Source organism: Pseudopipra pipra, chromosome 6, assembly GCF_036250125.1.
Source record: "Pseudopipra pipra isolate bDixPip1 chromosome 6, bDixPip1.hap1, whole genome shotgun sequence".
NCBI lineage: Eukaryota > Metazoa > Chordata > Aves > Passeriformes > Pipridae > Pseudopipra > Pseudopipra pipra.
In genome coordinates this window covers 32699740-32715480 of record NC_087554.1, presented here as the reverse complement: position 1 = coordinate 32715480, position 15741 = coordinate 32699740, and the positions used below count along the sequence as shown (strand labels likewise).

Below are 15741 nucleotides of genomic sequence, written 5' to 3'. Positions count from 1 at the left end.
AAGTTCCAAAACCCAAACTTCCATGCAACCAGAAGTAAATATATCATAAAATGTTTTCCAAAATGTGTAATTACGTAAAATCACCTCACCTGAAAGCAGTAAGTCAATATTTATTTTTCCAGCAGTTGTTCAAGGATCGCTAAGCATCTGACAAGGATATCTTTTCATTTCCTCTGTACTAAGCTGTTTGTATTCGTGAAATGAATAAATCACATCACAAAAATAACTACAGTCAATTGCCTAGAGAGGATGTCTGCTTAGCGAAACGGCACATGTGGTACATACAAATAGGACCCCCTTCCCAACTAATTCAGCAAGTAAGAAATATTAAAGTGGCAAGATATGGTATAATAAACCTTTTAGAAATCATGCAAATGAGACCCAAACCAAAAATGCAAACTGCCCCTTAAAGGCAGTTATCAGCTAATAGAAATCCATCCAAATATTCTGAGTTGTAAGGGTCCCATAAGGATCACTGAGTCCAATTCCTAAGAGAATGGCCCATACAGGGATTAAACCCACAACCCTGGTGTTATTAGCACTATGCTCTTACCAGCTGAGCTAATCTCAGGGTCTAATGCACCTAGCAGCACAGACTTGTAGGTATACATACTCAGACCTAGTGGCCTATTTTCTGCATTCACTTTCATGTCTACTCAAGACTATTATGTTACAAGTAAAACACAAGATACTTTTACACTTCCATCTTTTTATTAAGAGAGAGAGCTTATATAACCTAATAGAACTTATGCTCCTATAGTTAAATCACTGACCCAATATGTCCATTTCACCTTGAGTTACAGATGAATACAAAATTCACTGCAGCCAGTTGCATCTCTCTCAAGCCCTTTCATTAAATAATCCCCTGCCTCCAAAAATTACTGTAATAAGAAAAAAGGAACTAAAACACATCAAACCATTTGTGCTGTAGATACATGAAGATAATATTATGCAGTACTTCCAATCACATCCAAAGAGACATATTCCAGAAAGCCAAATTGACTGACATTGGTTATATTCATATCCCTCTTTTTTTGGTGTTGAATAAACAGGCAGTGCCAGTTCAGGCAAAAGCACTTTATAAGTAATAAGGCACAGTGACAGACCTTCAGGCCTCTATCAGTATGAACTCTGACTTAAAAGCTTACATACATTTACATAAGGCTTACATACATTTACAGCAGATATACAGTGCTTTGTGAAGGGGTCTGACATGGCAAAGCAGTATCTGCAAAGAAAGAAACTTTGTTATGGCAGATGAAACTGTGTGCTCCTCAAAACCTGCAGCCCTGTAGCCTCAACTTAGATCTGTTCAGCTCATTCCTCTCTGTTGTCTGGTGGTCCTTTTGACTGCTGGTCCTTGACGAACTTGCAGGCAAGGCCTGCCTCCACACTTTAAATCTTAATTAACCAAATCCTGTATCACATTTTCCATTCCTTTTTCCCAGGATCGATATCACATACATGGACCTACAGTTACCTAAATCATTCTATTTGATAGCAATTTTCAGTATTCTAGAAAAACATTCTTTTGTCTTCTTCAACACTCCTGAAATTATGAGACAATAAAAATATCCATTTGTATAGTCTGCCTCATCGAGCAGTATCGATGCTTTACAAAGAATTCAACTTGCTACTCCCCTACTATATACTTATACACCAAGCAGTGGTAAAGTAAGCAAGCTTGCTAAAAATATTAAAATTACGGAAAAATGAATCCTTTACAGTACCTCAATACCTTCCAATAGCTTTGAACTGACACCATCTCAAACTTTAAATATTAATTTAATGATTCCACAGCTTACAACAGGGAAGAGAGAAGAACATCACTCGGGAAAGGTCACATCATATCGAATTAGAGGCTCCATACAGCCCCAAATTCTGCACAACAGTGTCCAACAGTGTAAATCTAAGGAAGCCTGAAAACAGGGCACACACATCGGGATACTTCCTCAGAATTATTCTGCCAGCCTCTAGCTATTTGCAGTTCAGGGATTTCTTGAGCCAGAGATAATGTCTTATTTATAAGATAACCTTTTCCAGTTGTTTTTGAACTTGTACAAAATTTCAGTTTCCACAAGATCCTGTGACAGACGTCCTTTCTTTGTTTCGAATTTGCTGCCAGATAGCTTCATTCAATATTCCCTACTTCTTGCACTAGAAGACACAATAGTAATTTCTTATTCATGATATCCATCTTCATGATTTCACAGACAGCAATGGCATACTGTTCTCAGTCATCTATTTTGGGGTTGAAGAGGTTGAAGACCTCTATTCTACTCTACTCATACCATCCTTAGCCATGCCTTACATATAAATTCTTCCATGCTGTTAGTTTTCCTGCTGCCCTTTGCTGTACAATTGCTTCCTTGTGGAGCTTCTGCGAAACTTGGAAAAAGTTACGCAGTATGTCTGTGTCACAGATTTATGTGGTGACAAAACCGTGATGTGTTTTCTGTTTTGCTCTCTATTCTTTTCCTAATTTCTATGGTTCATTTGCTTTCAACTAGTGAAGAGTAACAATCACCTCAGACGACTTCGAATGTGATAGGAGGCTGTTTACACACACACAGTATACATCACTTAATCTGCAATGAGTTTAAATCTGTCATTTTTGTGGGTTTTTACTGTAACTCTCTGCAGTCCTCAGGCTATACAGAATTAGAGGGGAAATCACATGCACACCTTAAAAAGGAAGGTAACAACACATCAGATCAATTCAAGCGCCCAGTGCGACAACCGGCTCTGAGGGATTCTCTGTCACTGAAATTCACAGAATTACAGAACACTTGGGGTTGGAAGGGATCTCTGGAGTGTCAAAAGCCTTGCTGTAGTCAGGGTAGACATATTTAAATCACAACTGACAACAGCTTTTAACAGTAGCTGTACTAAGAAATATGCCCTAAGTCAACCAATAACTAGTTCATAACTTACTTTGATGACTGTTCCTATTATTCAGAAAAGCTCACCCAATCAGAAATGGTTTATTTGGCTTTGTAATCTATGAATTTTACTGTCTTTGTAAAATTTTTCAGGGAAAGAAACAACAGCAAGTTACCCTTCCTCAAATTTGCCCCAAACCTTACTGAAACCGACTTTTTTATTGTATTTGCTATTTCACATGTCTTGCAAGTTAAAAAATGAAGGAACTATACTTCAAAGATGTTTGTTGGTAGTATTTTTATCTGTAACATCTAAAAGCAAATAATGGCAAACACTATGTCACCTAACAATTAAAATAATGTTTTAAAAATGTGTTGCAAGGAGAGGAGGAAATGGAATAATATTCTAAGTTTAGCAGTGTGAAGCTGTCAGAACTCAGATACCTAAAAACAGGCTCAAGAAAAAAATTCATTTTCTTAAACACCTATACATACTCCTCTTAATAGAGTTCGAGAATTTTTACCTATTCTAACATAAATTAGATAAATTAGCTCTAATGCCATTATGTGGATATCATCTCTTCCTGACTGGTATCATAGGTGTACAATATCACTGTTACCAAAATATATGTTGTCCATATTACATTTTCCCTGGATTAACCTACTGTGCTTTTCTTTCATGATTAAATGAACTCTAGTCACATGAAGTTTCATTGCAAGTGTGGTTGTTCAATGCTTCAGTTTTCAAAAATGCATTACAGCAGTTTCTTATCATACAGTATAGCTTGCTCAGTGAGTTATTTCTGTAACAGAACAAACTATTTCAATAGTCCTTTTTGAATGAAATAATTTCAATTTCCAGTCCGTCTGGGAGATTGACAGACTTCAGGAATAGAGCTCAGATTATTTTATTCTAGATACTTAGAAAAAAACATTGCCTATAGCATCTGTCACCACCATAAAGCATTTGCAATTGTGAGGTAAAATTATTACCTCTCTCTATAGCTTTTTTTTAACTAAAAAAATGTCCTTCTCGTTTTCTTAATTCATGACAAAATTTAGACCATAAATACTTTTTTCCTCTACTGAGCAAGTTCGTAAACCTAAGTTTTTAATTCATACTGTGCTTCCCAAAGGGGTTCCATTGTTCGCTTCCTCAGTTTCCTATAACCACTGCAGCAATGGAAAACGGTAGTATGTTAAAATACTTTAAAGTAGAAAGGTTTGCAAATAGAAACCCCCCAAGAACTATTACAGGAGTCTTCTATTAATAAATGAACAGCCAAAAGAAAAATGTTAAAGTTCAGATGAACAGATAAACTGTTTTGAAGTACAGGCACTAAACAGAAATAATCACTAGGGGTTTTTTTGTAGTTGTTGGGATTTTTTTTTTTAACACAAAGATAACATGACCAAATCAAACACTTAAAGACTTTAAAACGCTTTGTCTCTAGTTAAATGTTACTTTACACGGAGATATTTATAAAGACCAATTTTCTTTGACAAGCTAAACTGTGCTTGTAAGGTACAGGTATGAGATCTGATGCTTTCAGATTACATTTCTACAAGTTAATTTAGTCATCTCATACTTGTAGGCAATTTTCCTCTAAGTGACTAGATTGTTCTTCCTGGAGACTTCTACTCCTCCCTTCTTTCTCTTCCTCCTCCTCATTTTTCATATTCAAATACAACTCAGAAAAATAAAGTTGTCTATGGGACAGAAAGACGATATATAAAACCAAGAGCAAGTGAACACTTAATAAGGCATTTTAAAATGAACAACAGAAAAAAGATAAAGGAAGGGGGAGACAGAATCATGTGGAGTTACAAAAAAGCAAGAGAGAATGTAGTCCCTTATTTGCATTAGAAAATTTACTTGTTGTCAATATTCTAACTGCAAATGTACATTAAAATAAATCAGAAGTAGGCATCTGGATTTAATCCAATTTAATCCAATACACATGCATGCTACCACCAAAAAGAGAGCTCTTGCTTCTTCCCTTACTATTACTAATAGCAATTCTTGTATTTCCCTGATTCCACAAGATCTTTCCCTTCTCACCAGCTGTTCCATTTCATGTTCCTGCCAACTCTTTTGCACCATTCATGTAGTCAAATCAGACAACTAGATCCATATCTGGTGATGGGCCAAATCCATAATATCACTGAACTGTCTTTCAAACTCTTTTCTCCAGAAGACAGGAGGCAATCATAATTTAGTATCAAGGGCAGAAGCAAAATATAAAGCAACTTCAAATTTTGTCCTGCTGAAATCTATCTTCTAACAACTTTAGAAACATTAAGTACACATAGAAGAAAAACCCAACCAATTCTAACAAGGCTCCATCAGTAAAGAAGTCAGGGCAAAAGCGCTGTTTTCCATTAAAACTGCTTTGGTACACTTTCTTGGGCATTCAAAGGGTGTCGGAACACTACAAACAGAATATCTTTTCCTGAACAGTAAAAATTGTATAGACTTTCTCTCTGGGATTATTACTCTTGCACCCATAGCACTTTATTTACTCAGCAAAATCTAACTCAGATTAGCTCCCATTACCACTGAACTGTCAGTTTAAAATATTTGACTTTCCAAAACTTCCATTCTGCCAGCATTTTCCCAGCAGTAAGTTAACCAAGTGTCTCAAATGAAAATTTCTTTGCTGTAAATATCTGCAATTATGGCCTATCGAGCCTTTATGACACAAAAATCAGTAGAATTATATCATTGTATTAAAGCATTCCACCTTGAATTAGCTCTTCCACCTTGCCCCTCACATTTTGTGATACACACTTTTCAGTGACACATTTTCTGCATATTGAAGCACATGCATATACTCAAGGAAAAGAAAGACATTATCACAGGCTGTTTTCAATCAACAGTATAAAAAGTAGAGAGAGTACAATCAGTTTCACAATCCAAATTATCTGCAACAGATTCAGAAATACCATGCTTTATAAACTGAGATGATGAGTGTGTACTGTCAAAGGAAGGTCATCTGATTCACATTCCAGTAAAGGTTGAAAATGAGTCAGAACCAAAGAAAATATAATTCTTCCCCACTTGCACCCTATTCTGACCCTCAAACATGCTTTGTATTAAAAGAGTTTTTAGTTCACAAATTTACACATGCAGAAGGTTTGATTTGCAAGAAAGGACAACAGGATATAAGAGTTCCCTTGAGGGTGGAATAGTTAACACAACTCTTGTTTTGAAACAAAAACTTTGGCAAATCTCAATATGCCTTTGACGTTCTTCAAGAAAATTACTCAAATCTAGACAAAAAATAAGCTGTTTCGGAAAAAACCCAAATCTTTTAAATGCTTAAAAGAGCCATCTTCCTATATAGCATCCAGAAATGCCAAAGATGCCACTTCCCTAATGAGCTGAGAGTGAAGAACAGGCAAGAGAACATAGACTAGATGAGGAGCTAAAGTGATTTAGACAGGTAGAAAAATATGAGGCAGGAGAAGGATCAAAAGAAAGCCTAGACTAGAAGTTGGATGTAGGAACTGGAAATTCTTGAGCAATAGGATGAGATCAAGGAAAGAATCACCTCAAAATGAATAGCTGTGACTCCAAAAGTATTAAAAGAAGAGAAGGACTAAGAGAGCCCAAACCATCAGTAGAAGATTTGAGGAGAAATTTCAGGACCACAGATGGGATAAGAAGAAAGGAGAAGCTGCAGACAAGAATAAGGAAGAAACAGGCACTCTATTCCCTTTAGAGCACTATCTACTTCACAGCCCTTCTTTCACTCCAAAACCAATGTTTAGAAATAGCACTGCTCCCTGCAAACAAATTTCTGAGAATCTTGCTAGAAGAATAGGTCTCTCAGTCTCTTCTGAGAGACGCAATCTGATCACAACTGTGCTTGGAGCATTCATCAATGAACAAGGAAGCATTCCCATCACAGCTATTTTGTTTGTTAACTGATATTTGGAATAAATGTATCCTTATGAGAAATGGAACAACAAATGAAGTTTGGTTTCTACAATTAAACCAATCTGCTACATCTGATAGTCTTATCATCCTTACCATATGTAGTGGGTTGACCCTGGCTGGACAGAGGAGAGAAAATATGACAAAGGTTCCATGAGTTGAGATAAGGACAGGGAGAGATCACTCACTGATACTGTCTCAGGCAAAACAGACTCGAAATGGGGATATTAATTGAATTTATTACTAACAGAATCAGAGTAGGAGAATGAGAAGTAAAATAAATCTTAAAAACACCTTCCCCTCACCTCTCACTCCTTCCTGAGTTCTACCTCCTTCCCCTCCCAGTGGTTCTGGGAGACAGGGAATGGGGGTTACAGTCAGTTCTCCACAGGTTGTTTATGCCACTGCTCAGGGAGGAGTTCTGCTCCTACTCCAGTGTGGGGTCCTTCCCACGGGAGACAGTCCTCTATGAACCTCTCCAGCATGAGTCCATCCCACAGGCAACAATTCTTCACAAATTGCTGCAATGTGGGTCACTTTTCCACGGAGTGCAGTCCTTCAGGCACAGGCTGCTCCGCGTACATCCCCCACAGGGCCACAAGTCCTACCAGGAAACCTGCTCCAGCATGAGCTACTCTCTCTGTGGGTCAGCAGGTCCCTGACAGGACCCTGCTCCAGCACAAGCCTCCCACAGGGTCACAGATGCCCTTGGGCATCCACCTGCTCTGGCATAGGTCTCCTCCAGGGGCTGCAGGTGGATCTCTGTGCCCTCGTGGTCCTCTGTGGGCTGCAGGGGCTCAGCTGCCTCACCATGGTCTGCACCACAGGTTGCAGGGGAACCTCAGCTCTGGTACCTGTCCCAACTCCGGTCCCTTCTTCTCCACTGACCTTCGTGTCTGCAGAGCTGGTTATATGTTCTCACTCTGCTCTTTTCTGGCTGCAATTTTCATCTCTGCAGTAACTTTCTTTTTCCTTCCTAAATATGTTATCATAGAGGCATTACTATCATTCCTAATTGAGCCTTGGCCAGCAGTGGGTCTGTCCTGGAGCTGGCTGAAATTGGCTCTGTCAGACATGGGGGAAGCTTCTGGCAGCTTCTCAAAGAAGCCACCACTGTAACCCCTTCGCTACCAAAACCTGGCCACAGAAACCCAATACACCATAACCAAAATATTCTGATCTTATAACTTTGTAACATTTCCTCTTATTTCTTTCTCAAATGTAAGCTGCTGAGAAATGGAGCAAAAGTATTACAATTAAAACAAATACAGCTCCTCCAAATCAATCAACACCTTTTAATATTACCACAGAAGTGATACCTAATAATGTCACAATTGAAAAGGAACCAATACTTTGCCAACAAGCAAAAAAAAGTCTCTGCTCGAAAAAGTTTATAGTCCAATTCAGGTGATTTAACAGTGTTTCAGAATCAAAAGTATAAAAAATAATTCAAGAGAAAAAAATTCATATCAATTAAAAGTAATATATAGCAACAAAGAAAATCACAAAGTTCCTGTAATAAAACAAAAATTCCAAGAACGGGGGAATGGCAGAAAATAAATAAAAAGTAGTAAAAATAGGTGTAAGGGAATAGGAACATAGTGGCAATAACATACTGAATTTTAAAAATTAATACTGGGATATGAAATGTACTATCTGAGTACAAGAGTCAGAGTAATTCAGTTTTGGTTACGGGATTTCAGTGGCAGGAATGTCAGAGATGTGGCAGAGACCACGACGACCAACAGGAGGCCTAGTCAGACAGAACAGTTTAAGGGCATTATTACACAGAAGAAACAGTGAATCACGTCAGTAGACATTTTTATCTACCTCTCAAGCCTACAAATATCAAGTAGCAGACATGACAACAGCAACACAGGAATAAGGACAAATTGCTCCACATTTAAACTTACTGATTTGTGATTTCATAACTAAAACACACTTCAACACAATTCAGCAGAAATAACATCAATATATAGAAGCGGCAAAAGATTAAGATGCAATGTTAGAGAAGGATGTTGGTCAGAAAATTTTTTAAATCCAGAAATCTGGAACTTAACAAATAAATGAGTGCACTCAAGATGTGAAAAATCTAAAGATTATGGAAAAGCTTACTGCACTGATTTTATTAGGAAGAAAATTTAACCCCTTTAGTCTGCGAATCTTACTCTATTCAGTTCTATATCATAAGGCATACAAATTTCTCTGAAACACTGAAAACTTTCAGGTTTTTCTTTTATTACTTACCATTAGTAATGCAGTACTATCACTGACACATATATAGCCACATATTTCTAAGATATCAGAATGTTAAAATGAAGACATTATCCTACACTTACATACATTCAAATTATAGAGTCACATTATACTTCTCCAGTCACAGTTTTGGTTACATTTTATATAAAACTTAGGAGGCAAAAAAGGCGTAGATACGAAAGCATATATAATGAGTACAGATTACCTATTACAGGAAAACACATTTATCAAGAAAATGTAATTAATACTTAAAATCTGGCACCCCCTATTTCTAGTTCAGATCGAAAAAAAAAAATGACAGCTTGGCTTGTCTGATTAGGAAAAAAAAAAAAGAATTTCTGTAATGTTAGGAACAGTTCAGGAGGAAGCACTGAGCAGATGGAGAACTGGCTTCCACTGACGCCTAGGCCTGTGATTTTACTGCAAATCTTTATTGTGGAAGGTTTTTTTCTGTTTGTTTGAGAAGAAAGGGAGTAGGGAAGACACTGCATTTTTGTTGATTTCAGATACCTACAGGTACATAAACCAGCACTATCTCTCAGGTCTATTAACAAGCCCAAAGTTGCAGACTGCTCTGGGCATAACTGTTGCAACTAAAACATGTGCAAGTGGAAGTGAGACCACTTGGATTAAAAGCCTCCACAGATGGGAAATGTTTTTTCGAAAAGAAAAGTTCTAATGTGCTGGAATGCATCTAGAAGGAGAAGCAGGATAGGAGAGCATGGCATGGAAACTCAGAGAACATTTAGGGAATTAAGTAGTAAAAAACGGAGAACATGAGGAAAGATGCAAGTAAAGCACATTCCCATACCCATTTAGTCATGGAGTGCATAAACTAGGAACACTCTCTGTTACCACCCTTAGTGCAAAAGTGTAATCATCTTTCAAGACCAGTAATCTGGTACTAACATCAAAGGTGTTGATAAGTAATAAGAAGTAAGCAATACTGCTATGTTCTGCGTGGAGCTCATGTCACCTGATGAACAACAAGAACATGAAGTTTTGCATCAGTTGAATTTCTGACCAAGTAAGAAGTAGTAGAAGTTGGCAAATAGCACTGAAAAGTGGGACCCTGATACATACAGTAATCCAAAGCAACAATAAGTTAGGCATTTCTGTAAAAAACACTAATTTTCAGCTATTCTCTAGAATTTTAAAACTCAAAGGATTTTTTCTTAGCAACTGAACCACGTCCTGCTATTGCCATTCTTTTTGTTTGAGCAGAATTACCATTAAAAATACGAAACAAGAAAACTGTCTTCACTCTACTTTTTTTTCCCCAAATCTCTGTCAGTATATATGCAAGATAGAAAAGTTGAAGGAAAACCTATCTTTAACACAAGCCTTGCTTTACAAGTTTATGTGTTCAGGTTTTTTAAGACAGTCAAACATCTTCTGTATACTTTTAATTCTCAGCTATATATTGACAATGCAAATGACAAAAAATGCAGCAATGTATTACAAGAGATACATCAAAATTAAACAGAGACCCAAAAGCAAGAAGTTAAAAAAACAAAACAAGAGGGTTTTAGGGAAGGGAATATTATTGCTACTTCATCATTCCTATACTTATTGTTCATTACTATTATGCTCCAGTAACTGCTCTTTTGACTTTTGTTCCATGTTTTTTATTGTATTCAAGGGCTCGGTACCTACAGAAATTATATGTATTCAAAAGCATTCTGCCAGTTTTGTTTGAACTACACAGCATTTCTTTTCTTACCCTTTAAGGCATCAGAATTATTCAGCCATGGCCTAAAAAACCAAATGGGAAAAAAATTCATGTCCATAATTACATTTTTTCATCTTGATAATCATCATATTTGCAATTCAGCACATTATTATTGAGGCATGTATGTTGGCAATTTTTGGCTGTGGTACTGCTAATGACTACCACGTTTAAAGAAAAGTGATCAAGTCCCTGGATATATTTTGATCAGCTCTATAATGAGATTTTAAAAATATACTTTTAAACCTAAAGCATCTATTCAGAGACAAAAACCTAATAAACAAGTTAAGTCTATTGTAGGTCACTTAACCCTCATCTGTCAAAAAATGAGGGCAGTTCTTCAAACATGGCAGAATTCTGGTAGCAAAGTAAGGTTATCCTATCACTTCCACTTCTCTTGTTCTTTACGCTTCAACAGCATTTTTACTAAATTGATTCAAGACATATTCCCTGAAGGCTCCACAATGGACTTGTATTCTACATCAGCTAGACATTAAAAGCAGTACAGAAAAGTTTGTTTTGCTATATTCAAGGTTAATTATAAATAAATTAATTATAAAATGCTAAAAAAAAGGAATGAAACATACTTAAAAACTTATCACCCTACTTTACACACAAATATAATAAGCCCTAAGAAAGAAGCTCTATCAGGTTAGTGACATCAGCTGTTACCAAAACCACATGGAAGTTCTTACTTAAGACTATTTTCAGCTGCCTTTTGAACTACTCAGTATGAAATTTTCCATGTCTACTGTTTGCTTCAGGTAGCTTTTCCTTTTCCCTCCCCTAAGCACTACCTTTTAAAGAAACCCAGAGAATGGCTGGAACATTTTTATACTGTGAGAGAACCTGAGAGGCTGTAACCACTTTCCTGCCCTGAACTGGTAACTTGAAGTCAGACTGGACAATGCTTTTTTATGAAAGAGGTACACTGTGCTCTTTTTGCAAAAATATGACCTGACTTAGCCAAGGTACAAGCTTCTAGAAATCAAAGTTTGTACCTATTTTTTGCAAGATCTGCTGGAGCTTAACAACCAACCACCAAACACCCTCAGTGGCCTTCTGTATGTCATCAGAATGTGCAAGGCAACTGAGTTAAGTTTTCTCTAACCTCTAGCTATGAGTGAAGAGTCAGATTTTCACTGTAAAAGAATCACAGAATATTCTGAGTTGGAAGGGACCCACAAGGATCTTCAAGTCCAACTCTTTGATGAGTTGGCCCATCCAGGGATTGAACACACAGCATTGGCATTTCTGCAGCCTCAACTATGTTGATATCCCTAACACAGCTGAAAACAGTGGCCTGTCACTTCACACTGTTGAGTAACTAAGGAGAATTTAGGGTGGAGAAAAAATGGAAGAAACAGTTTGTAGTGGATACCAGAATTGTACGCTTGAAAGAATAAAGTGGGATTGACTAGACAATGAAAGAAACTAAGAGGAATGTAAAATGGGGTAGTGGATTAAACCAAAATGAGCAATGCCAAGCAGAACAATGCAGACCTGGGGATCACCAGGACTGGATAGAATGAGGGACAGATATTCTATCTCTGACACAATCTGACTGAGTTGGATTTTAATAAAAGTATGTGGAAAGGAGATGGCTCACAACAAAAGACTGAAAAAAGACCCATCAACAGGAATCAGACAAGACGAAAAAACAGCAGAAGCAAGGGAAAGTGAGAAGAATTTGTAGGCAGGCAAGGGCTGGCAGTAGAGAGACAGCATGCAATCAAGAGATGGTCTGGGACTAGTCAGGCCTAAATATTTGCTTGAAAAGACAGGATCAGTGCTGCCCTAGAGACTGGCTTTAGGCAGGGAAAAGCTGGAAGTATAGGCAAAAACCTAAAAAAAGTGTTTGTCTTCAGAAGTTTTTAAAAACGTAAAACAGAACACTCTAAAGACTTAACATCCTCTGCAAGTATCTGCAAACTTCTTTCTCCTCCTCAAAAAAATATCCCACTTTCCACTAATACTGATAAAAATACTATGTAAGAAGCCATAACTTTGTTCCTTTCTTAATTCAAGCAACAGTAATGTTCATGTACTAAATTTAAAGTTCTAATCCTGCTAATTATTAACCTGACACCTATATCACAGAGCATCTCATTTTGCTATTTTTAGGTTGCTTTTAACTAGAAAATTACACCTAGAAGCACTTTTACAGGATATTAAACAAATATTTGCAGGATATTAAACAACCAGAGCATTTTAATTCCTTGGACATCAGGAATTCCTCCATTTAAGTTTGTCTACTAGAATTAATATTCTGTCTTTATTACATTATGCCAAACTCTTTTTTCTGTGCTTTCTCATTCAATTAACAGGATATTTTCTGGGAATAAATCCAATTTTATCTTGAAGGATGACACTCCCTTCAAGATCCTGCATTCAATATTATGGAACCTAAATGTTACATAGGATAACAGATTTTTCAATCTGAGTTTTTGCCAAAGAATCCTTAGATGGCTGCATTAATTACGTTGTTGTGTATCAATAGTAAATCACAAGACTTTAAGACTTTTCTAAGCTTCTCTATTATTGAAAAAAGGAAATTTAAGTCCATTCCCTCTCCAGTACTCCCTACCTGCTTGTTGCAATTAATCGGATCCATTTTGCAACTTCAGAATGCTAAGCAGAAATATACTAATAGCAGCAATTATCAAATAAAGCACAGGTGCAAGCTTCTTCTCAGATCACTATAAATAAAGATGTCTGTATTCTCAGTTTTCATACATAAGCCAAAAAAAAAAACCCTGCCAACATATACTGCTTTTCGACTGCAAGAAATCTGCACTACTGTTTAGAAGGTACTTTTTTCTTCCTCTGAAAGGAAGTACTTTTTTTCATTGCTGTTTCTTATCAATTTATTTTATTGTAACAGAATGGTCACAATATATCCTCTATCAATCAAAGATTTAGAATTAATACATAGAATGAATATATGAATACTAACAAGATTTTAATTTGAGGCATTGAAAGAATCTGAAGAGTAAAATAAATAGGTTGGCAATAACCGTATTGAAGTATAACTCACCAAAAATACAAATTAGTAGAGCTAAATCCTATTTTGTTGCAGCCTCAGTTCAAAAGTACTATTTTTCAGAACAATTTTAAAGACATTCTGAAGGCTAACTACAGAGTTATTAAAGTTTGTTTTAGAAAGCTGAACCATGGATACATGCAGCTCAGGGTAGGTCTCTTGATTCAAGCAGTTTTGAATTGCAGTATCTGCTTTCCTCGGTTACGTACACAGTTCTGAGGTCCATACCGTGCATCTTGACTCCAACACAGTTTACCATGCAACATACCAAGAAGTCAATACACATTTCATGATCCTATGATTAAAAACTGACAGATTAGGCCTAACTTCACAACGTTCATTGAAACAGAACTTCAGAAACTGATTCTTGAACACAGAAAGGAAGCTCTGGTCTTTGTTTCTTTACTGTAGCTAACTCCTAACTTACCCCACCAAGCTGTGGCTGAAAAATCCAGTTATTTAGATTTGGAGATTTCAGAGCTTACAAGGTGCTAAAAAAAACCCTCATAATACATTCTTTGTAGCTTTCTACCGAATGGTATTCCAACATAATGACACATCTTAGTTTCTAAAATAATTTTAGGTAATTGTTTTTTGTGTAACTGTCTATACTATTCATGTATAGGTAAAAAATCCCAGGATATAGTACAACCTGTCCCTCCACCTCCTCGTTTATTATCTCCTTTAAAGAGGGGAAAACAACTGATCTTTACTTTCCGAGGAGAGTAACACTTGCTATTCATGCACACATCTGTACAGCAATGATTACAAATCTCTGCCAAAACAAACAACTGCAAGCAGCTGCCTGACTGTGTGCTGTGTTAAGTCATACCAGCAAACTTTTTTGTTTCCTGGAAAGCAACCCAATGACCAAGATCAGCAAAAAATTTATCATCAGCAGGAATAAGCTCAACGTTACTGGATGCTGCACACACTCAGACCCAGATTTTCACAAGAAGGCTATAAATGCAGCCAGGAGCCCCCTTTTACTTCCCATCTGTCACAGCTCAGTGCAGCCTGGATGCTATAAGGCTGCTCCCATGAAGACTTTGAACACTCCTAAATACATAAATGGCAGACTTACTGGACAGATAAGAATAGTGTTCTAGGGTCCTGTTTCATCATCAAGGACAACAGCCAGAAAAGTAGTAATGTTTCAAAATGCAAAACTAAAAAAACCCTATAGACTGGAAAATGCCTACCTGCTGAGCTAAGCAAAACACTGAAGTCTGTTCCTCTCTGTGACTCCCCATGTTCATTCTGTTCCTCTTTTTCTGTATCTTCATAGCGGTTCCAGTTGGAAAATAACTTTCTTCTTGAATAGCATTTCAATTCGTCCTTCTCTTCTTCCGGTTGTGACTCGGTATCATCGTCCTCCGCTACCTGTGACATTTAAATAGACAGCTAAGCCATTGCAACTCAACAGCAATTTGTTCTGTATTTAAACTATCATTCATACAAACAACTCCAACCACTGCAATAAAACCCAGGAAGACAAATTTACCTGGATCCCCATCAACATTTTAGATCAGGTGCTACTATCTTCCTGAAGTATAGGTAATTCATGAATAATGTATGTAATTAAACGCACCTAGTGAAGCTCCAGCTCTTACAGCAGTCACACTGATGCCAGTTCCACTGCTTTCCCTCCCATTCTGGAAACCCATAATGTATAGCTTCCTTCCTAAAACTGGTAATGGGTAGGGAGTGGAACTAAGAATTTAATCCCAATATCTCTGTCCAAGTGTTGCAGTGATATAGATGACAACTGAAAAAGCTGATAATTGTAGAGCAGAATAAAAAAAAATAACAAATTCTGCAGAGAAACATCTTGGAAATGGTTATGTACATAAGAATTTCCATCATAACCAACTACAGTGTCTTACATCAA

General features: G+C 37.0%; 2 protein-coding genes across 7 annotated transcripts in view; one reads left to right on the top strand and one right to left on the bottom strand.

The window, feature by feature from the left end:
* Positions 1-15741, top strand: part of CHRM5 (cholinergic receptor muscarinic 5) — a 63129-nt gene that overhangs the window by 12324 nt on the left and 35064 nt on the right. The gene's annotated exons all lie outside the window — the stretch shown is intronic.
* The window catches only part of AVEN (apoptosis and caspase activation inhibitor), a 98172-nt gene that overhangs the window by 60901 nt on the left and 21530 nt on the right, over positions 1-15741 (bottom strand). For both annotated transcript variants that reach the window (XM_064658456.1, XM_064658457.1), the window contains exon 2: positions 15053-15233. In XM_064658456.1, coding sequence (XP_064514526.1) covers positions 15053-15233 — 181 coding nt within the window. The remainder of the gene's footprint in view (positions 1-15052; positions 15234-15741) is intronic.